General features: G+C 36.7%; 1 protein-coding gene and 1 pseudogene across 3 annotated transcripts; one reads left to right on the top strand and one right to left on the bottom strand.

The window, feature by feature from the left end:
- Positions 1-4289: 4289 nt before the first annotated feature.
- LOC137182273 (ammonium transporter Rh type B pseudogene) lies at positions 4290-6429 on the bottom strand (annotated as a pseudogene).
- Positions 6430-8155: 1726 nt separating this feature from the next.
- On the top strand, positions 8156-22352 carry arfgap1 (ADP-ribosylation factor GTPase activating protein 1). Of its 3 annotated transcripts, XM_067587703.1 has the most exons (14): positions 8156-8389; positions 9204-9234; positions 11929-11997; positions 12673-12782; positions 13118-13289; positions 13634-13734; positions 13829-13915; positions 14016-14130; positions 14225-14281; positions 14383-14415; positions 16085-16141; positions 17567-17626; positions 18167-18222; positions 18342-22352. In XM_067587703.1, the coding sequence occupies exons 3-14, from the start codon at positions 11938-11940 to the stop codon at positions 18679-18681; spliced, it is 1248 nt and encodes a 415-aa protein (XP_067443804.1). In that variant the 5' UTR covers positions 8156-8389; positions 9204-9234; positions 11929-11937; the 3' UTR covers positions 18682-22352. The 3 variants fall into 3 exon arrangements, with proteins under 3 accessions (XP_067443804.1, XP_067443803.1, XP_067443806.1); XM_067587702.1 differs by lacking the exon at positions 9204-9234 and having other exon boundaries at positions 8157-8389; XM_067587705.1 differs by lacking the exons at positions 9204-9234; positions 16085-16141 and having other exon boundaries at positions 8157-8389.
- Positions 22353-24074: the final 1722 nt, after the last annotated feature.

A 24074-nucleotide genomic window follows, 5' to 3' on the forward strand; every position in this document is an offset into this window, starting at 1 on the left:
TCTGTTTACAGTTTGATGTTTATGTCCACAGGCTTTACAGAAGTTGAGCATCCACATTCGTCACTCACCTCGTCATCCATGACTTATGAGCAGAGAGTCAATTCTGACTCACAGGTAATGTTTTACACCCCTGTACTAAGACAGAGGTCTTTATCGTAGGTTCACATCATGCTGTGCATCTGCTATTGATTCACATGCATCACTAACCTTCACAGAAAATGTTGCCATAAAGGATAAAGCAAAGTGGTAGTAAAATAAAAAAGAAACAGAAGCAGCAACATGAAAACAAAAAACAAGGATTGTAGGAAAGGCTGAGCTCAACAGTGTATGAGAAAACATAAATGTGTAACCAGAAAAATGAAACTATTGGTCTCTACGGTATTAAAAAATGAATGCATAAAGTTATTTATAATGATTTTTATCTTATTCCTTTCACTCTAACTGCCATCAGACTGAAAGAGTCTCATTAGGATGTGTTTATACAAACTTTTGGTTCGCCTTCATAAGGTCAGGACAGGACATGGTTGTGTTGGATTGTATCAGTGGTCGAAAGTAACTGATACTTTCGACCACTGGTGACAATAACTTTGCTGATATTGTCACCATAAACCTGCCCCTGTGTAAAGACATTACATTTTAATTTTTTGTTTCTCCTTCCAGTCCAAAACTCAGGACTGCTATGCCAACCTCACCCTGAAGCCTCCCCGGCTGCAGTCTGGCTGCAGCTCTCCACAGATCCAGTACTCAGATGTGGTTCATTTAGAGGAGCCAGATAAGGAAGATGAAGGCAATGCAGACACCGTCTCCACCATGTCTGATCTGTATGCTTCTGTGCAAAATCAGCGCACCAAAACCATCAACAATGCAGACAGCAGAGAGGATTACGCCAACCATCTCTGAGGACGGCACTGTTGCTGATGCTGAGCTGCCAAAAATTGCCTTTTTGCAACTTGACTGGCTGCCACAGGATGGCACTGTTTGTCATTATATCAAAAATAACCACCTTTTAGTGTAGTGATGTGCTGTAAGTCATAATTCTCATGCAAACTAACTGAGTGGTACACGCATTACTAAAGAATGTACATTTTTGTGAAGATTCAATGCATTATTTTGACATATCTTGCTTTTTGTTTAACTTAAATGAAAACAAACACAGCTAATATCTATGTAAGAGCAAAGCATTTTATCAAAAATTCCCATTGTTTGTACTATACTAAACATGCATATGATATGATAGATTATAACTTGTTTTAAGACATTAAAATACTCTGCTTTCAATAAAAATTTGTGTCTGACATAATTTTTTCACTAAAAAGTTCAAGTACCAAGTTAAACATTTTTAAAATCCAGAATTTAGGAATTTGCAAATATTGTTTTTTTTCATGTCAAAAGTTTAACTGCTGGACACAAGATGTCTTCTACTTCACTGTAAAGTTAATTCTCAGTGTTTGTTCACTGGAGGCGTCACGTTTCCACATCACATTTCTGTAAGTTGCATACTGGACCATGATTGGCTCCGAACTAGTTGTCACTAATCATGGTCGTACTGTATGTTCAGTTAAGACCACAGATAAGCTTTTCCCCTTCAGCAGATAAATGCGAAAACATGTCTCTAGAGTCAAACTCTGCACAATGACAGTCAAACATACAAGTGAGGTAACAATAAGCAAAGCACCTTTTTGAGTGGAGGGGGACTTTAAATACATTTCAAGCATCCATAGATAAGTATCTGACCAGTCAAATTTAGCTGATTTCTAATTTCCCACTGATTAAGTCATTGGTGTTGTAATGGCCAGTATATCTCCCCAAGATTAAATTAATGCCACTTAATGTCACTTATTAAACCTGTCAAATCAATGATTCACTTGATCAGATCAGACAAAAAGGCAACTCAGAATTAAACTGAATGTAAAAAACACATTCTGTTTTAAGTTAGTCTTTATCATATATTTATCATTTATAGTATATACAGTATATGTCCTATATACATAGAGCAAAATATGTTAAATGTCTGTTTTACACGTTCACTACACCTCACTCATTGCTTCAAGCCATAACATCTACTGTATTGTTATACAGACATTCAATTAGGCTTTTTTGAAGAAAGGTCATACTAGTCTGTACTTTGTATTTTCTATCGTGCAGCCTTATTTATGATGGCAGTAATAACAGTTAAGGAAGCAATAATCAGCATGAAAAATACTATGCTTTTATAATCATTAATGGCTAATTGCAGGACAGTTGTAAGTGTCCTTGAACAGAACAAGGTAATACACCTGGGAAGACAAGGGCATTCTGTTGTCCACTTGTTTTTGTAATCATTATTTTTAATATTGTAAGTAGTATGGAAATTAATGCAAAATCTGATGCTGTCACCATCAGTGATTTGTAATCAATAATCCTCCTTGAATCTCTAGAGTTTGAAAAGCCGAGGAGTACTAATTGACCTCTGACAAAGAAGAATCATACAATTTTGATTAATGATGACACTTCCACCGCTGAAATTTGTGTATCATGTCAAAATGTCACAAAGCTGAAAAACACATTGATTACTGTACATACATGTTTTTTTAGTGATATGTATCACCATTACTTTTATTTTAAATATAGTTATTGAATGTTAAAAAGAAAAGGCTGGGCAATTTAGATAAACAGAGGCAAGAATACACCGAGAATCGGAATATGAACTGAAATCTTTGTGCAGCAGAGGTCATGATCGGCCATCGTACTTTCACTGATCATACAGTCCACTGTAGCTTTTTATTAGAGGTCAAATATCAAGTGGTCACAGTGGGGTTTTGTTCTTGATAAGGATGATGAAACTAAAGAAGAAAAAATGTAATATATGTGCCATATGCACTTGAAAATGTGATGCTTGTGCTTATTTAGCACCTCAAATCATTCTTTGTCATTTGTAAACGTTTTCAGAGGAGGAACCTAAACTTATGTATCAGCACTCTGCAAGTTATAAACTTTGAAGGCTGCTTTCCAATTAACATGGAAACTTTCCTACTGTCCATGATTACATAAGACACTTATCCCTATTAGATAATAACAGACACTGCATTGATAGAGGAACCTTTGTAACTAATACCAATCACTCTCCTGGCTGACCAAACCAACACCTGTTATCTGTTATTTATCAGCATTGTACAGCACATAATAAGTATTTTATTGACTCAAACACATTCCTTATTTTAGAAAAATAGAAAGCTTGTATTAAGAATGTGAGACATAGACAAGAAATTTGTCAAACTAATTAATTGATTAAGTGTAGTAAATAACATAGATGAAAAATGATAATAATTTTGCTTGCAATATAAAATACCCTTAAAGTGTAAATCAATAAACTTTCTAATCATGGAATCGAGTGCAGAAGAGTTTGCTCTGCAATTAAACTGGGGTTTATTGGTAACTGAGATAACAATATTGCAAAGTTTGATGTTTTACATTCTTTGGCTAGCATGAGCAGGACATTCTGTATTATTGGGGCTATTTATGGAATACAATAAAACTGTGTCTGTAGCACCAGGTATTGAAAACTATCAAATACTATAAAATACTCGGTCAGATTGTGAGTGTGGTTTACGTGTTAATTGATCAGATGTTGCCTTATTTATAAAAAAATCTCAATTTATGTATTTGACATGTTTAACATTGGCCGCCATCAGGTAAGGTCCACAACCTCCACATAAAAATAGAGTGAAACATCTAATGATGAGCAAAGTGATGTTTATGTGTAAAATCGGTTGAGTAGCCTGCACAATAAAACACAGTGTGCCTTTAAAAGCTACTTATTTGAATTTACACATGAGTCTACAGACTGTAATTTCAGATTTTACAATTGAAAGTGTTGAAAAATAAAATGTCATTTCATTAAAAATGTGGTGTTTGATGTTTTGATTGTGAGTTTGCAGGTTAATGGAGTCACTCCTGCCCAGTAATTAATTATACACAGGAACACACAGGAGATGATGCAAATGGAGAATATACATAGTTGCACACTAAATACCTTCTCAAAGCACATGATGATCATTTCACTGAGGATTACTCTCATGCAGTAAGCACTGAGTAATCATTAATTATAAATGTATGATAAAATGGAAAAATGAAATGAAGGTAATGATGCTATTAAATCAACCAGTGAGAGCATGAGCTGAATATGTTACCTGGAAAATGTGCTACAACACATTATCAGCAGCAGTAAAATAGATACATCAGGATCTTCATAAAATCAGTTTATTTCAAATGGAATTCATAAAATACAATATAATACATCATGTGTCATATTTTACACTTTTAATTCTCTTTTGCCATTTTACATACAAAACAACAACTGTAAAATTCATATAAATAGTATTAACAGCTTATATTGATTTTTAAGAACCCTTCATCTTAGATTCCAAATATATTTTATCCCTTCAACAGGTATAGTAATCAATCTCACCTCTGCTGGACACCAAGGTGAAAAATATCTACATTTTGAAATAGTTGTGATGACAATAATTCTCAGGTGATGACATACATTTACATCAACATTGATTGTCAGTGAAATGCTTAAAATGCCTGCCTTGGTGTGGCGGCTCAGACCTTGCTGTTCATAGAGGTGATTTGTCCTTTTTCATCACAGCTTACGGGGTTCTTGAGCACTTCTACACTGTCAAAGTCAGAGGGCATGTCGAAGAAAAGTTCATCATCAAAGCAGTCCTCGTCATATGGGGATGCCAAGAAGGGCAGCTTCATGACCAAACCAGTGAGAACCCCACCAACAGCAGACACTCCGATGGTGCAGAAGATAGCTGCCAGCTGGTAGAGAGCTTGCTCCTGCGCGGTACGACCCAAGCCCGGCTTCAACCCGGGAATCAGCTGCTGCAGCTCCAGGAGCTTTGGATCTCCCTCAGGTGGAGCACGATGGGCAAAGATCTGGTACATGCTGGGCCCATAGGTTTCCTCGGTGGCTAGGAGGATAGCACAGATTCCTGCTGTTGATGATATGAGGCCAGTGAGTCCATGGAGATTGTGAATGCCACACTGGTCTTGGATCCTCAAGCGTCGTGCTAAAAAGGGGGTCAGGTACCTATAGCCAAAGAAACAGGCAGTACAGCCCATGATGCCCAGACCGTATGCAGCTGCAGGGGAAATCATCATGTCCACTGAAGCCCCGACAGTCACACCACCCGCCAAAGTCACATTCTGAATATCAGCCATTGTGAGCTTGCCTCTCTTATTGAACACTGCTGAGAGGGCAAAAGCAGTGATAGTGGATGAGCTCAGACCTATAAAAGTGTGGAGGATTGCTCTGTGTTGATCGTCACCCTTAAACGTAAGAGCAGAGTTGAATGAAGGCCAGAACACCCATAGGAACAGGGTTCCCAACACACACAGGATGTCAGAATGATAACTAGTGATCTCTTTCGCATGTCCCTGATTCAGGCTCGGCCGGTACAGAACAAATGTCACCCCTAAACCAAAGTAGCAGGCAAACAGGTGAATAAGAATGGTACCACCTGCATCATTTATCTTAATGTATTTCAACACAGCCCACTCTGTCACAGAAAAGACAGGGATCTCCAGCAAAGCCATCACCAGGAGCTGCACAGGACTGGTCTTCCCAATCACGGCTCCAAAGGAGATGAGCACCACGGCACAGGCGAACTCTGCATTCAGCAGGTTGATCACTCCCAGGTGAATTTTACCATCATAGTAAAACTGGAAGTAACCTTGGACTAGGATCGCCCACTGGATCGCAAATGTAGCTGTGAGAAAGTTGAAGACCATCCCGCTGAAGCCGTAGAATCGGAAGAAGGCCAGCAGGCAGCCGAAGCCAACGAAGATCATCACCTGAACGTCGGCAAAGTAGGGGTAGTCGCGATACAGTGAGTTCTCCATCGGGTTGGTCTCATTGTTTTGCAGTTTAGCGTTGGCGTTGTCATCATAAGTGACAAACATAGAATAAAGAACTAGAATGACGACTTGCAGCACTAACACTAGCACTGGCAGACGCACCTTCAAACTTGTAGACGGATTCATGATGATAAACAACTCACAGTCGAGTGAATGGCTCCCCCTGCGCACAAACACCCCTTTTATACCTCTGTTTTATCAGATAAGAACCGGTGATAGTATTGGGTAAAGAGCACACCCCCACACAGGCATATAGTTATCTAACAGTGCATCACCTTGAGTGAGGACTGCACTTTAGTCAAAATGACTTTCTCTCTTGTCTCTCATTACAGTCCTGTCTACAGTTAAATCTTTAAAAATCATAAAGATACTGTACAGCAATGGCATGAGTTAATATTTACATTTAACTTGACTTTTCTCATGTTAGATGTTTGGTATATAAAACTTAAATTGCAACAGCTATGAGAGCTATTATTGCTGGTTGTTGTATTGCTCAATTCTAGGCATTCATCTTTTTAGTCAAGCTTTTTATTAACAGAGTTTTTGCTTGTTTTCTGTATGTAAAGTGTCCTTTGGTTACGTGAAAGGCACTTAAAATTTAAATTAACAATAATAATAATAATAAATTTTAAAGATTCTTGATTTTTTATTGTTCTGATATGTTCCCAATGAAAGTCTGATGACAGAAACATAGACAATACTTTTATCAATACCAGTTTCAATATACAAGGGCTAAATGTGATGTTTTCAAACTTTTTTTTGCCTGTCCACCAGTCATTCTAGTGTGGAAAGTGTGTGATTGATTAATTGACTGAGAATGTCAAAACTTTCAACTTTGTCTAGACCTGTCCTGTTTTGTTTGTTCTATACATTTGTGTCACATCTTATCTTTTACGTGTTTTGAGAGACCCTTGTCTGTCAAATTGGCCTCATTATAATTACATATGAGCAATCAGGGAATTGCTTATATATAGATGCCATTTTACGGATTTTAACAAGATCATTGGACTTCTTTTGTGGTAAACCATATTAAACACAAATTATTATTCAAAGTAGAGTATTTGATATACACCTTAAAGGACCAGTGTGTAGGATTTAGTGGCATCTAGTGGTGAGGTTGCAGATTGCAACCAAATGAATACTACTCCTCCATGGATGTATTATAAGAACTGCATACTGGACTGAAAATGGCGCTATTCAGTCCAATAAGAATTGCTCGGTTGGTGCATACGTCAAAAAATGTTTCTAGTTTCCGAGTTCACTTCTGTGTTGCGCAGCCCACTGAATATGTGTAGTAGTGTTTCTCCAGCTGGCCCATAGACTTTACATTGTGATAATGTCATTGATTTTTAAATTGCTTTCTTGGCTCACAGAAAGGCCCCCTCTAGAGCCAGTGTTTGGTTTGTCTGTTCTGGGCTACTGTGGAAACAAAGCAGTGCAAGATGGTGGCCTCTATGGAAGAGGACCTGCTCCTTATGTAGATATAAAGGGCTCATTCTGAGCTAACAAAAACACTTTTTTTCATGGGATTATACACTAATAAAAACATACTTATGACTATTATATTCCATTTCTGCCAAGTCTGTTCCACTAGATGCCACTAAATTCTACACACTACACCTTTAAAGCATGTCTGTAGGGGGTCTTGAAAAGGTTTTTTTATTTTTATTTTTTATTTTTTATTGAGCTAAAGGAAAATGTACAGAACAAGACTGGGAATAGCTATACAAAATGAAGGATGGAATTAAATCAACGATGGTTGAAGTGGTGTTACAAAACATTTGAGTAATCATAACACACAAAGAGGTACCATTGTACCGAAAATCAGGAGAAATATTTCTTCACAAACAAACCATATTAAAACAAAGTAAGAAAAAAGCAAAAAAACTGGTAAACTTTTAAGAGCACGAGATAGCAAGGAAGAGACATTTTAAGAAGCAAGGACCGGAATATAGATGTATACAGTTTCTTAGCCTTTTGTTAATTTTTTCCATATTTTTCAGTGACTTAAAGTAGTCGGCAAAGTTATGCATGAACACAGTGAAAGAGGGAGTACTGCCATTCCACTTACAAGTATGTATATGATATTTGCCCAAAATAATTACAAGATTAACGGTATCTGAAACGGGTCTTTACGAGGTGGTCATACCTTTTTATGGATATCAATGGCCTTGTTCACACTCCGAGTCAGTGGAGGCAGCAGAGACAGAAACAGAACGAGAAAAAACCCAAACGAAGAAGAAGAAGGAGACCCTACTACCATGATGCATTGCACTGCCAACGTAGGCAAACAGGAACATGGCTACCGGTGTTTAACACCAACAATCCGTCTTCACGATACACTTCTCTCGGCCTCACACAGCCTGTGACAATAATATAACATTTTTCTGTGCCTCTGCGACTGAAGGAAAATCTCAGTAGAGTCTATCAGCGGAGCCAGCAGACCCTCTGGAAACAGCGTCTTCGTTGTTCATCAATCAAACAGGTAACGGATCAATTAACGCCGGCTCAGTCCACAGCTAATGTTAGCATCATCAGTCACCAAGATAAATCACTTTTTAACGTTTGTCCATCAAGGAAACCACCTCTGAATAATAAACAGAAGCAAAACACCGCAAATTCGTCATAGTGCTTTACATGTGTATTGTTAAATATACACGTAAACATCTGTATGATATCTGAATGCAGCTGTGTGTGGAAACCTGGTCGTAACTTAACATGACTGAGATTTTAATCTCTATAATAGACGGAAGTCATCAAGACCTTAAAAACAAACCATATGTCGACTACCTAATGATTATGGCCTCGCTTGAGGAGAATCTTGATATTATAAAAATGATACAGTAGGGATGCACCGATCCGACTTTTTCAGTCCCGATACTGATACCGATATCTGGACTTTGGGTATCGACCGATACCGAGTACCTATCTGATACCAGTGTTTAATTAATAAGCTGTATGCCTCACTGTGTTGAAGAGACTGGGATCATTTTCTTATGTTTAAGGCAAAATCAGGCTTGACTTAAACATTGCTTTCCTAACTTTGTAAAACAAAATGTAACAAATAAACACACTGATACAAATGAACTGAATTGTTATTTATGAAAATAACTGTATCCGATGCCGACCGGCCCATTGTCATTGATACCTGATCCAGCTATTTGAGTATTGGATCGATAGCCGATATCGGTATCAGTATCGGTGCATCTCTATATTACAGCAAAATCTGATCAAAGCCACAGCCTCATGAAGCTAGTATTTGTAAAGAATATCCATTAAAATCAATATATCTTCCGTAGGAATCCCCCAAATTGCCAAAGGTCTGTTGAGGTGAGAAACATTTTTTTAATCTGGTTGCTCCAGAAGGCTAATGCGGGTTTGAGGAATGAAAACTTACCAACTAACTGACACTTTTCTTTGCTAATATTTACCCTCATGTCTGCTTCACTGTGTTGACTTGTGAAAGGTGTCTCTATGAAAACATCTCACCTGTCAACGTGAAAATCCACGCTAAAACAGAAGAGGAACTGTATATTGTACCATTCAAGTGATTTTGGAGAGTAGTAGTAACAATTATTGCCAGCAATTTTGATTGTCGATTAATCTTTAAGGCATTTATCAAGCTAAAAGGACAAACATTTGCTGGTTCCAGCTTCTTGAACGTGACTGTTGGCAGCTTTTCTCTTCCTCTCTCCATTGTATTACTGTAAATTTAATATATTTGGGTTTTTGGACTATTAGTCACACCAGTAATTTGAAGATGTGATCTTGGGCTCTGGGGAATTATAATGGATATTTTTCACTATTTTCTCACATTTAATAGACAAATTAATCAATAAATTAATTTAAAATATACCTGACAGAAGAATAAAGATGATCATATTTTGTTATTTTTTCACAGTTTTCACCTGAATTATTTTATTGCCTTTGTAACAGCTGTTTTTGATAAGTGCTATATGAACTTTATTATCATGCTGTATTTTTGTATTGTCCACAAATCCCATAAAAAAATACCCAAACAGTCCTTTTCTCCATCTCTTGATACTTTCCCTGTCTGAGGCACTAAGCTCCAAGCCCATTTGTTCTTACTAATAATGTCAATCTTTGAAAACTGAACATATATACAGTATATTTTCATATTTGATAAAAGCTATTTCCTAAACTGTTGGCAACTGTTGTTTTTAGCAAATTTTGTTCAAACAGGATTAAAAAACTATTTTCAGCCATGGATTAATACACATTTGGTGTTCTTATGAGTGTTTTCAATGGTAGGATTTTGTTTATGAGATTGACTCAAAATAACAGTGTCCATGTAAATTGTATTGAAGAAACATGTCATCCCAGTGCAGCGGTGTGGCTCACTGATGTGTTTTTAATAATTTTTGGACAGAAATCAAAGTCTATGGCACACAGCTATATCAAGCTTTGGCTACACAGGAAATACTTGTTAGTAGGATCAATTCATTGTTGGATTTGGTCCTTTATGTCCTTAGGTGACACTGCAGTGGTGTTGATCCATTGACGCTTTTGGGATGTTTGTGTTTGTTTGTGATATTTTATCTGAAACTAGTTAGATAGAACGGGCCTTTTTCACTGAAGGCATTTTGACATGTCACAGAAGGAAAGGCACAGGTATAAATAGTAAAATGAATGATGGCTGAATTGCATTTCAGTGCTTAGCTGCTGTTTAAGGGTGCTGGTATTGCGCATGCTGGTTCACTGTCACATGGCCAATAATGTTATTAGTAACACCTGAGCTTTTCCTACTTTGACAAGTCAAAATATCTGCTGTGAAAAAGGTTTATGTCTCAAATGAAAACAAAGGAAGTGATTACAGCTGTGAATGTGTAGCCATATCCCAATAAAATGATCACTGGTAATCATCACTCCATAATGTATGCAGTTTCATGGGCAATAGTGACCTCATGAGATTGAGATGGCTGCAGAAATGTCTTTATTTGAAGATGGGAATATGTTTCAGGTGGACAAAGTCATGACTTTGTGACCTGAAATTTCCATGTAAAATATAAAAAAACCTAAATTAAAGAATGAACACTCATGAAAATTAGTCAACAACAGTTTTAATTATTAATCATTTAAACCATTTAACAAGCAAAAATACTGAGCATTCAATGGTTCCAACTTCTTACGTCGGAGGATTTGCTGCTTTTCTTTCTTGTTTTATATTATTGTAAATAATATCTATGGGGTTTTGTACTGTTGATCGAACAAAACAAGCAGTTTAAAGACATCACCTCATTATTTCTTTCAATATATTCTTACACTTTATAGACCAAACAAATAATCGATTAATGAAAAATAATCCAAACATTAATCAATGATGTAAATAATTGTCAGTTGCCTTGATCACAACATATAATGATATATAGGATTCTCAAATGGCTTACCCTTCATAACATCAACATCAGTAAACAACTATTATTTGTGACCTTAAAAAGTTGAATACATCATTTTATAGCGAGAATCTTATTTGTTTTGTCAGCAGTAACTTGCATTCTGTGTCATTCTGCTGAGGCTCTTTGTCACTTTCCCTGACTGCAGACTGCTGCTGTCAACCACTTTCCAGGCGAGACACAATTTATCACGACCCTCAAACACATCTCTGGTCTATGGAGCGGGTCCAAGTTTTGTTTGTTGATGACATCATGACTACAGTCTGTTTAGCAGTTCAGGTTTTGAGAGACAGTTTTAAATTCACAAAGGACAACTGAGCCCTAGTATATAGGCTAATATAAAAAAACGACAACATGCCTCTTGTATTTTAGGGTGGATTTTCTCTTGAAGAGACAGTCCAGTAGGAATATGTGATGTCAGTGTGTTAACAGGGCTCTGGTATCAGTTTTATTCAATGGTTCCTTTCAGATGTAACTTGGTAACATGAAGTGATTAATTCCCAGGAGTATGATTAGTTGTTTTGAACACATTTGAATGCATATTTTGATCATTTGTTTTGATAAGTCGAATATGATCCATTATAATTTTCTTCAATATAATTCTCTTTAGTGGGTCAACATGGCGAGTCCAAGGACCAGAAGGGTTTTGAAGGAAGTGAGAACCCAAGACGAGAATAATGTAAGTCCTCATAGCGGCTTATTTATGTGGTCATGTGCTTTCAATAGTCAAAATAGTTTCAGGTCTTTGGAACCTTATAAATCACACAGCAGGTAGTTCGTCACCTTCTTATAGTCCTACAAAAAATGTTAATGCTTGTACTTGTTCAAATAAATGTTTGTAATTTTGAGTGGTGATGTCACAGCCTGTGGACATTTATGCAACAAGGTTTTTATCTTTGACAACAGCAGTAGGACAGATTTAATGTCTTCTAACAGATGCATTATATAGATAAATACATTGTTCTGTATTATTCCAATGACGTATCTTTAAAAAGTGATACCTGCTTAAAATCTACTGAAGTAAATGTTAACATTTAAAGAGACCTGGCTTTTGTCTTTTGATAAGTTCAGATGAAAAAATGTAATTTTGAAATCTTTGCTTGTCCTTTTTGCTGCTAAACTTATCCAGTATAGGCTAAATGTCTATGTACACTGTTGAGACTTTAATGGATGTTTTGTACCATTTTCTCTTCAAGGAAAATGTTTTGATCTTAAAATATCTTCCTTAGAAGTGCAGGGTCAAGCTACAAATTACCTTCATTGTACAAAAATTCTAAAATTCATCTTGGTAATTGTTTACTGAAGATACATAAATTTATTATTGGTCCAATGCATCTTGTTCTTTTTTTCTCAGCTTTGCTTTGAGTGCGGGGCTTTCAACCCTCAGTGGGTTAGTGTGACCTATGGGATCTGGATTTGTCTTGAGTGCTCTGGCAAGCACAGGGGACTGGGAGTCCATCTCAGGTACGAATGCTGAAGTCTATTATGACGTTGATGACTTTGTTGATGTTCATATTTGGCATTGGTTAATTTCACATCTGGCTCAAATGACATATTTTGCAGGATGGCTGATGATTGCATGTTTTCTGATGTTTACATGTTTTTATTGTTTTATGTTTAGTGTGACAATTAGCTATGAAATCAAATTTTATTAAGGAGTACGCTGAGTTTTTTGATCAGCTCACCTTCCAAATCATTAAAAATCCCCCCAGAAATCAGTGTGTTTCTGACGGTCATTGTTACTGAAATATTAAAGCACAGCAGTGATTAATTCAGTGATTAATATTTTCTCTTTGCAGCTTTGTGCGCTCAGTCACCATGGACAAGTGGAAAGATATTGAGCTTGAGAAGATGAAAGCAGGAGGAAATGGAAAATTCCGCTTGTTTCTTGAACTCCAAGATGATTATGATCTCAACTGGACTTTACAGGAGAAATACAACAGCAAAGCTGCTGCGCTCTTTAGGGACAAGGTGAGCTGTACAGATTTATTGAAAGATGCTCAATGTCCATGCAGAGTGCAGACCAAAACTATATTATTTCCCAACTAACTAGTCCAACTGGTTTTCATAAAACCTTACGAATAGATTTCTTAGATTTTCTTTAGTTATACCTTGCACTAGATAACAATTGATTAGATTATTGTGATTCTGATCCAAGATTTCCACCACTGGAATGTTGTTTTGTTTGACTATGAAATGAACCAAAGAGGCTTGATTTTTAAAGCACTCAGTAAATAAGTGTATTTACTGGAATTATGTGAATGTTTAAGCTAGTTGTATAATGATTCAACCTCTTCTGATACTGTATATGACAGGTTGCAACTTTAGCAGAGGGTAAGGAGTGGTCCATTGAGACATCTTCTGCCAAAAACTGGACATCTCCTCAACCTAAGACCAGCCTTTCATCCTCTCATCGGTAAGAGTGAAGAAAAGTTCATACACAAGCACCATTTGGACAACCAGAGACAGAACAGCCATTAAAGCAGTGAATTCATGTTTCTGTTGTATAGCTCTGGGGGACCTGGACAGACCTCGGCACAATCCGGAGACAAAGCTTTTGAAGACTGGTTGAGCGATGATGTGAACTCTTATCAGAGGTTAGAGCCTTACACACTGCACCTGCTGTCTTTATATCTTGGATTTTTCTGTTTTCTTTAAATGAAGTTTTGTAAAATTCTTCTTTTTACACTTCTTCAGCGGAGGAGGTTACAGCGGGAATCAAGAGAATCGGTACGTTGGCTTCGGCAACACAGTGACCCCAGAGAAGAAAGAGGATGATTTCCTGAACAATGCCATGACTTCAATTTATTCAGTAGGTCACAATATATCTTCACTCTGAGTTTTGTTTTCCTTCATTGGAGTACATTTCCATGTGATGATTGTTGTTTTGTTTTGTTTTTTTTCAGGGTTGGAGCAGTTTCACAGTTGGAGCTAGCAAGTTTGCTTCTATTGCTAAAGATAATGTAAGTGTACCTGTGCAATAAATGCTGCATTGCATTTTACTGCATTTAATTTGTGTAAGAATATCTTAGACCCATTTTCTCTCTTTTTCCCCCTCATACAGACATCTAAACTGGCAAACCAAGCAACCTTAAAGGTAAGACTATATCGTTGTGGGTTACTGGTACTGCTAATAATGTTTTTTTTTTTCTGTCAGGATCATATTTGACTTTTCTCTGTCCTATTCTATCTATGATATTAATTAATGTCATTTTACTTGAGGGTATTTGCAGAGTTTTCACAAACTTGATGCCATTTTGCTTGATAAATCGTCGACATTTTGCCTGGTAACTCTTAACATATAATGTAAAGTTTCAAGCTGTAATAACTGTGTTACTACTTTAATATCTCTTTGCTCACTCTGGATGTAGTTAAGGGGCTATAAGGCGCCCCCAGAACCGGTAAAGCAGATAATAGGTGCATGGCGATTTTTCCGCATCATGTTTTTTCTTTTTTTCTAAGACGCATATCATTTGTGTCTGCTTGCCAGTATTTTTTTTTTTTTAAACCATGAAACAAACATTTTGCAAAATGGTGGATGTCATCTTCATCATCACGCGCTTCTGCTTGGATAACACGAGGCCTTGTGCACTTTGAGTTTATGGATAACCTGTGAAAGACAGTTGATGAATCTAAACTGTCATCATGTGGACTATAGTAGAGGATGGGAATTAGCTGTAATTCCTTCCCCTAATATAGAAATGTTATTTCATGAACTGTTTACTCATCCATTGATAATGGGTTATCCATTCATGCATGACAGTTTTTGTGTTGACTGCTAACAGTGCTGTAGGGGTGTAATGGTATGCAAAAGAAAAATAACATATCGGCACCCTTCCAAACATTTGGTACTTATTTGAACTCAATATAGCTAAATTTAGCAATGTTTGTGTGTTTTTTGTTTTGTTATTGTCTCCATAGGGCAGGGGTTCCCAAATTTATTACTCAAAGATATGCATCTGATTTTTATTCAAGGTTTCAAAGTCAGAGGTCTGGGAGGTGGTGCATAATCAAAGTGGGCTGATGACACATCTCTCTTACTCTTGTTTTTGTTTAATGGGCGGCTCAAGCGGCCCACAGAGCTACATTCATACTAGTTGTAGAAACTGTGCACTAGAGAAATGAGACATATTCTGTATCTGCGATTTAGGAGCTGATAGCAAATTCTCCAGTGTAACGTTAATGCGTCAACTTGGCAGCAACAACGACCACACAACACTCTCTCCAGCAGTTTACGTCACCATGACAACGATGTCCACAATAAGGAAACATTAAAACCACATTCATCTGTAGACAGGATCGCTGTGAATGATCTCTAGCTACACTGTATATTCAACGTCACTAACAATTTATTGATCAATAGAAAATTTATTTTTAAATAGAAAACCTTACACTTCACAATGTAAGATATGGGCTGGGTCCAGATTGACTTGCCTATGAGTAGCACTGCAATAAAGCAACATGTCTTTTATGCAACATGTCACTTTGCAGAAGGAGGCGAGTTTTGTGAAAGGAAAGTTTTCTTTCTTTTAAGATTTGGAATTAAAGAAGCACACCAAAGACTTAAATGTGTATGCAGTGACGTATACATTGATCTGCAAGTTTTTTGAACCATTACACCCTCTAGTGCCTGTTCAGTGTCACAGTGAATGGATTGATCAGTCACTTCATGCATCTGCAGAACAAGCAGTTCGGTGTTTTGCACTAACTGTGAATGTTAAACTGTGTTTCATTCAAGTGAACTCTCCCCTCTGACTTTCAACCAGGCCACAGAGTTAGGACAGACATTAAATGAGAATGTTATCAAACCTACCCAAGAAAAGGTAACATTGATGTTTGAAGTTGTTGATTTGGTGGTGGGATGCAGTGCTTTAGACAAAGAACAGCTTCAGATGTGAATGTGCTATTTTCTACACGCTTGTCTGTGCCAGTTTATCTGCTTTATGCCAGCTTACACTAAACGACAAAAGCCCTGCTTTCAAGAATGTAAAAAAAAAAAAAAAAAATTAAAAATGAAACCTCCCAGTCTGTGACTCAACCATGTGGCAGCAGCATACTGTTTATACCAGAAAGGGTGTGAGTCAGTGTGAACTCTCAGCACAGTCACTGGGCAAGCCTTAAAAGTACATTTTAATATTTCTAGGAACCACAGACTCTGCTCACAAGTCAGGCTTCCTTTCAAGGCATTCAGTTTTCACTCTGAAGTTCCTGTCAGTCTCTTCCTGTTGTTATGTGTTGTAGAAGCAACACAGGGGTGATTTAATGTATGGGTTAGTAAATCCTGTAATCCTGTAAACATTTGAATTTTCAATGCAGCTTCCAGACTCCACAGTCCACACTCACCTTCACAAATAGAAGAAATCTATTTTTAATACAAAGATCTGAACCAAATTTATCTTCCCATTCATCTGGCAAGAAATCTTAGCCAAGCCTCTTGGCAAAAGAAAATGAGCCAGTCTTTGTCCTCAGGCTTCTAACATCGGGAGAGATTTTCTTGTGGAGTTCTGCAAACATGAAACGACACAACTCGGGAGTTTTTCAGTTGACAATTAATTGCTCGCTGGCTTTGCAGAGGCAGTGTGTTTGAGCCTTTGCATCAAAATGAGCTTTCTGTTTTTGGCAACATGTATGAACTGAATAATTTGTCACCGTCCTTGAAGTAATGGTGAGTGTTTTCCACATCCGTAAATGCTTCCACATAACTGCCTTAACTCGTACTGTCAAGTGAGCAGCTCCTGGATGTGTCTTTTTAATGAGATGAAAAAAACAACAAACAAAAAATGATCAAAATACAAGAAGATAAAATGAGTCAGTTCATTTTTTATTTAGTAGGAAATATCTTCTATCTCAACATTTGAAGTGGTTTACCCTTTACACTGGGTTGGGTAAAAAACCAGGGACTGAGAGAGACTGCTATTAACTATTTAATCTGGCTTTTGTCTTCTAATGTACAGTTGGCATTGGTAAAGGTATCTATAGTTTGTGCTTTTGTAACTCTTTCTTACAAAATGGTTGTAGCTGCATTATTCTGGAGTTTCTCTTGAGAAGAACAACCTTCTGTTAGTCTAACAAAAAGTCGTTCTTCTCTCTATCACTGCCCTCGGCAACACATGCGTAATCACTTATCTCACAAACAAGATGATTGTTGCTCGCTACATGTTCTGTTTGACAAACGTATTTTTCTTAAAGATGGCTATTTTTTTATTGTGTTTGATAATAATTAAATTATAACAATTTGGCTCATCCAGGTGAAAGATGGCAAATTGCTAGATGAAATGACAGTAGGCATCACTGGGCTGGCAACCAAGGTAGGATGGGCAGACTTCTGCCACGCTGTACAGATCCAAAACCAGTCTCCTGAGCAAGGAACAACAAAAACCACTCCGATTCACCAGCTTACTGTTTACACCTGGGTTTCTTTGTCTAAATGTGCACAAACTGTGCGGTCCCCCGATGTTGTCACCCTCAAAGGAGACTGGTTTTGTTCTGATGTTAAATGTTTGAATACTAATTAATTTTTAATCTCTCATTTTTCTTGCTGCCATTTTTATTCTGGTGGTGAGTACTATGTAGACGTAAATATTAAAAAATAAGTATTGCAGTTTTATTATTACTGCCTCTGTTTCTGTTGCTAAGATGGAAATGACAGTAGAATCGTCTTTGTCTTGTAGCTAATGTTGAATAGTTGTGGTATTTAAGTTTCATCAATTATCATTTAGATTCCTGATTATGTTAAAGACTTCATGCATTAGTCATTTATTTATTATTGAAGTGATAAATATTTGATACATTACGTTACAACTGTATAAACATTATGTCAACTTAAGTATTCTTTTCTCTTTCCTTAGGTTCAGGGAGCTGGTGCAAAATTGACAACTCTCTTCATGGGTAAACCAGAAGATGGGTAATAATAACAACTTCATACAGTTTAAAAACCCCACATACCAAAAAAATTTGTTTGCTGTGATTTAATCCTATGAAACGTGAAATATTCAAGCATTTCCTCATGTCGACTGTGTTCAGGTCTGCCGGAGAGAGCTATCAGAACATGGATGCTACTGAAGGATATCAGGGCAGTTCTAGCCAGCCTGTGTCAAAGGACTTCTGGGAAACCTTTGGTAGCAACAGCTCCTTGAAGGCCAAGAAATCTCCCAGCAGTGACAGCTGGACCATCCCAGATAATTCTGCAAAGAAGAGCTCTGACAGTTGGGACAATTGGGGCTCTGAGGCGGCGTCCAACAACAAACACAGCACAGAGGAGAGCTGGGAGGCCTGGGACAACCACTGGGACAACACGGATGGTAAGGCAAAGAAGAGTCCCACAAAACCTGCAGAAGAAACCTGGGATAATGCAGACTGGTAGTGATCTCATAACCATACAGCTCCTCAACTTTTTTTCCCCACTCTGGCCTTTTCTCTCTCTGTCTCTCTCTCTCTCTCTCTCTCTCTGTTCATCTCACTTGCACTTTCAGGGAATGAGCTGCATCCAACTTACTTCCTGTCAATGCATTCAAAATATATTTATCAAACACCCAAGAAACAATGAATGAAGCTCTGGGTTAAGTTGAGCTCATGATGAAATTAATATTCTTAAAAAAACTTGGAACTATATTGACTTGCGGTCATGTATATTATTGTAAATTATCTTCACCACAGGAAAGAAATTAAGATAAATCAGTGTAGATATGGTCATACATTAATGCCCAAGCTCCCAAAGTATAATACTCTTAATGGTGCCAGTGTTCATTCTGTATAATGGTTTTAATGATACTGGTACTCAATTCGCTACATTAAAAAATGATGCATGAGCTAGAAAATCTGACATTGTAAATACAAATCATTGTAAATACAGTATGAGTGACTAAACACTAATCACATCCTTTTCTGTGTGGCCAATAATATCGACTTATTCTGCCCCCTTTTGTTTTGTAAAACTGATTTTGAATTTCATTTTTGATGAGAATAAAGTCGTTACATACTGTAGTCCCAAAGTGTCATAAAATTAAATAAGCAAATAACCATCATAACAAATTGGCTACCATCGGTGTCAATCACGCAAACTGACTTACAACTTATATGTTTGTCAAAATGGATTTAACATGAATGAGCTGTTGAAACTCATTTTGACTGATACAATATTGTGAATTTACTTCCACTTTTTACCATCTTCACCAGTTTTTGTTAACAATGGCTAAAGACCTATCTCTAACTCTCATTCAAAAATCAAGTTACAGTTAAAATATTCTTTTAGTCACATCCAGAACATCATATTTATACTTTTTTGTTATGCAACTCCACAAGTAATGCTACTTTCCTGCAACATTTTGCAGTAAAGTAGCATTACATTATATTACATTGTTCTGTTTTTTTTTTTGTTTTTTTTTTACTTCTCTGCAGTATACAGCTGAAATAATCCATTTGGATTGAAAAATGTCAAACTATAATATGCCAGGAATCAATTGCGAAGCATTGAATTAATACCCACCATTAGATTGTGATCTACTGAGTAGGGGTGTTTTCTTGTGATATTATACTATGTATTTGTCATTTCTTTTTCTGAACTTGAAGCTGGCTGGTGCTTTTTGAATTAATGTTAAGTGCAGGCAGGCAGGATATGCTGTATTTGCCCGTATAAACTGATTTTAAACCAGGCTCAGGTTGTGTCAGGCTCCTAAAAACTTGCATTCTCTTTTAAATCCAGCTGATGTTCAGAAACAGTGATTTTGAACAGATTTTCTTTTTTTTTTTTTTCTTCTTTTTTTTCAAGACACGCATTTTTAAATAAATGGTGTCTAAATATGAATTATACAGTTTGATGATAAAGTCACTCATTGCAGGATAATATACTGCATGTACTGTATGTGAGTGTGGAGGTTTTGAGAACTGGACACAGATGGGGGACTGTAGACTGGATTGTTTAATGCATGGTGTTGTAACTGCCAAACCTGTGAGCCTGTAACCCATCGTGGGTCATTGTAAATTTCATCTTGCATGAAGCAACACTGTGTGAACTGTTCTCCTCATCTGTGTCAACTGTCATTGCACCTCAGTCAATATGAATTGTGAAGATCTGGTGTCCCATGTATCTTGACACTGGAGTATTAACATCTGAATTGTGGAGTAATCTCATTATATGCTGAATTCGTAGATGGGCATAGCTCTCAAATACTTGTGAATTAATTTAATCAACCTTGTGCATCCCTCAGTCAGATTCAATGGCATCTGCATTTACTGCACATTGCTCACTTTAGACGTGATAGTATCATGGAAAGCTCATTTTTTTGGAACAAGTTGGAATGTAATTAGGGTAAAATTGAGCATTTTATAAGCCTGATGGTCTGATAATCTTACATTTTAAATGAGCCATCCACGTGTAGAACTAGGGAAATAGTTGCAAGATCTAATTTTCTGATGTGGCCTTTAATTGCCTGTGACATAAAGCGTTGTGACTTAATCATACTGTAAACAAACGTAAAGTTCCATTTGTTTGTACATGTAATTACCTAGAGATGCTCAGTTTTCATAATGATTCAAACCACTCAAACTCAAGTTAAGTATACGTGAACCAATTCCAGCAGAGGTTTAATTTGTCTGAAGTTAAATTTTTACATTTCAAGATGCAGTAAATCACCAATATGAGAAGACATCTTAACACTCATCTGATTCTTTGAGGCTTGGCGTCTGTGATCATTGATCAGTAGTCAATTATTAACTGCATACAGAACAGTCCACTAGTGCAATATAGCTGCTGGACTGTCGTCTGTTATTAGGGTGTATTAACATTTTGTTGTACTTAAGTAGGTGGTCCCCATTGGGTCTCATAGTTGATAAAAATGTAATTTTACTATTACAGATTTTAACTATTACAGGATAAAAGATCCTGGGAACTTTATTCCATGCCCATTTCCTACCTCTAAAAAGTGTTCAGTTTACTGCCAAATAACCAGTAGTGAACATGTTTTCTTTTCTTAATATTTCAGCATTGTTTTGATGTAGATCTTATTAGGCTTCATTAACTGTGATCCATTTTATCCTTGTTGAAAGAATTGTGTTTAAGCAAAGCAACAAAGGATGGGTCTACAATATTCAGTCTTTTTTTTTTTAGTGAGAATTCAATGATGTAAACAAAAAAAAAACAAAAAAAAACAAAAAGATCACTCCTGGAACATTTGTGTTGCTGAACCTCTGCAGTCATGTGTTCATGTACGTTCATGTGTTCAAAGCCTTAAACAGCTGTGTTTGCTTTCTGTTGATTCTGATGTCAGTTTGCTTGCGTGTGTCTGATGCAGTGAGGTGTACATGTCGGTAAATGATCATCTAAGATAATGTCAAATGATATATTGTCACTCTGAAGCTTTATAAATTTTTTTTTTTTTCATTTATGATGGCATGACATAAAACATGTCAAATGCCAGGAAATGAATTGAAGACTGCTGTGATATCTCGCAGTTTAAAAAGGGAAATATTTGAACAGTCACTTGTCTGAAATCTGTAAAAGAGCTCATAGCTTTGAAATACAATAGTTTTCCTTTTTGGTGAATGTCTTGTTTGGATTACTAATACACTTGATTTGTGGATAAATCTCTGAATGTGTTATTGAATGAACTGTATCCAATAGGTCTTGACATAAGGTGATGATTTTTTTTTTTTTAATAAAACCGGATATGATTTATTTTGCCACATAGTCTAAATCTAATTCTAAACTTTCCAGAGCAGCAGTTTAGCTCAGTGTCTGTGCCTGTTGAGCATTTGAGATCGGGTATGTCAATGTTTGTTGAAATGACTATTGTGTCAGAAATACTATTTTTGATGTCATGCATGAGATGTAACGTGGAGCTAAATACATTCAGCTGTTTTGAACTTTCCGAAGTCGTTTCCTCAGTGATTTTCAGTGCAGTCGTACGCTTGCCCCTTCCAAGTTTCACCAGCAGCCATCCCATGAGGTGCGCCAGTGTTACCGACACAGTTTCGGCTGTGGATATTTTTCCTGTACACATGGTTTCTGTGTTAAATAAAAATGTATTGTGCCGTGAATGTTAAAAGTATTTTAATTATTGTTTGTGTGGTGCAGAACCTGGAGCCAATGTTGAAAATGTGGATTGAAATGTGATGCTTATGTCAAGACAGTTTTAATCTGGCAAAGTTTTATTTTAAAATGTTGCTAATTAGCCAGAAATACAAACCCATCAGCAAACTGTTAAATGATGAAGGTTGTGGGGTGAAATTTCACATAAACTTAAGTGAGATCTTGAGATGCACAATATTTTTGTGGCTGATATTTTACTCTCCAATAAATGAGAAAATGATTGTTAATGTTCCAATTATGGACAGTCAGCCAATAATTACATCTAATAGTGTGGAAAGATAGTGTGAATAAACACCACCAGTACAATCATATCACAGGCAGATAAATGCATTATAAATACAGTCACTGCTAGAATTGTGTGACTCCTGAATCTTGTATCATGTAAGAAAGATCCTTTTACAACTGCGTGCATGAGGCTACAGTACAAGGGTGTTTTATAGCCCAATTTTTATTAATTGCATTGCTACCTGTTAACACACGAAGAGAGAAAATTATAAATATTTGATGAATGTTAGTAACAATGATTAACAAATGATCAATCTAAAAATTGGACCTAAAGAAGTTTGCCTTTATTGTCCTCTGAAATTCCATATCGGTGCATCTCTTCATATATTAGAATTAAGCAGATGCCGTAATGTTTGCAGATGGAGTTTGTGACTTTCTCTTATAGCCTAGAGCTTTGAAATCATGTCTCATGAAATGACCAAAGAGAATGATATGTCCAGATCTGAAAAACATATGGACCATATGTTTCAGATTAGGCATTTTATGATATATCAATTTTAGATTTTGTTGGTTTGGTCTTGCAAGATACAAACTCATTTTAAAGAGGAAAAAAATAATTAAGAAAATGAATCACAGATGGTAAATAATAACATAGATAACCACATCATTTATATAGTAGCAAATAATTACACCCCACACACTCTGTCTCTGTCTAAGTAAGCCATGCGCTGTCAGTGATATGACCGTTGATCACTGTTTATACAGAAGTCAAACACTTGTATATAGAGAAACAGTGATGTTGCATCCTCAGTACAGTATTGGAGTGCATTTAAAGTCCCCCTCCACTCAAATATATGTTCTCATTCTTGTTCCTACTATTGAATGTTTGAGCTTCACTGTGCAGAGTTTGACACTAGAAGGCTGTTTTCACATTCATCTGCTGAAAGTGGAAAGTTTCTCTGTGCTCATTAAAAATCCAATTTTAAGGGGCAGGCCTCTGAGCATGATTTGTGAAATCACTAATAGTTTGGAAGCCAATCCTGGTCCAATATTTAATTTAGACAAGTCTGATATGGAAACTTGAAGTCTCCAGTGCACAAACACTGAAAATGGACTTTACAGTGAAGTAGGAGACATCTTGTGTCCAACAGGTAAACCTCTGATATGAAATACATTTGCATATTCATGGTTGTGTAATTTTTAATGAGGGAGAAGGAGTAGGTGTCATTTTAAAGATTTTAAGAAGATAATTAAACTTTTTTGGTGGAAAAACAAATCAGACACATCATTATTCAAAGTAGAGTGTTTTACATACATCTTAAAACATGTTTGGAAGGGCTCTTTAAGGAAGATGTCAGTTTGAGTGTGCACAGTGATAGAGATGATGAAGGGCCTACCTTATTTGCAGACAGTGACATTTACATTGTGTCCCGCCTACAAGGCGT

This window comes from Thunnus thynnus, chromosome 4, assembly GCF_963924715.1.
Source record: "Thunnus thynnus chromosome 4, fThuThy2.1, whole genome shotgun sequence".
NCBI lineage: Eukaryota > Metazoa > Chordata > Actinopteri > Scombriformes > Scombridae > Thunnus > Thunnus thynnus.

What these genes read in the sequence shown, in the direction of transcription:
- arfgap1 (XM_067587703.1), top strand. Translation starts at nt 11,938, where the DNA reads ATGGCGAGTCCAAGGACCAGAAGGGTTTTGAAGGAAGTGAGAACCCAA. An exon ending in GAACCCAAGACGAGAATAAT is followed by an intron (nt 11,998 to 12,672) that starts GTAAGTCCTCAT and finishes TTTTTTTCTCAG; the next exon opens with CTTTGCTTTGAGTGCGGGGC. An exon ending in TCACTGGGCTGGCAACCAAG is followed by an intron (nt 17,627 to 18,166) that starts GTAGGATGGGCA and finishes CTCTTTCCTTAG; the next exon opens with GTTCAGGGAGCTGGTGCAAA.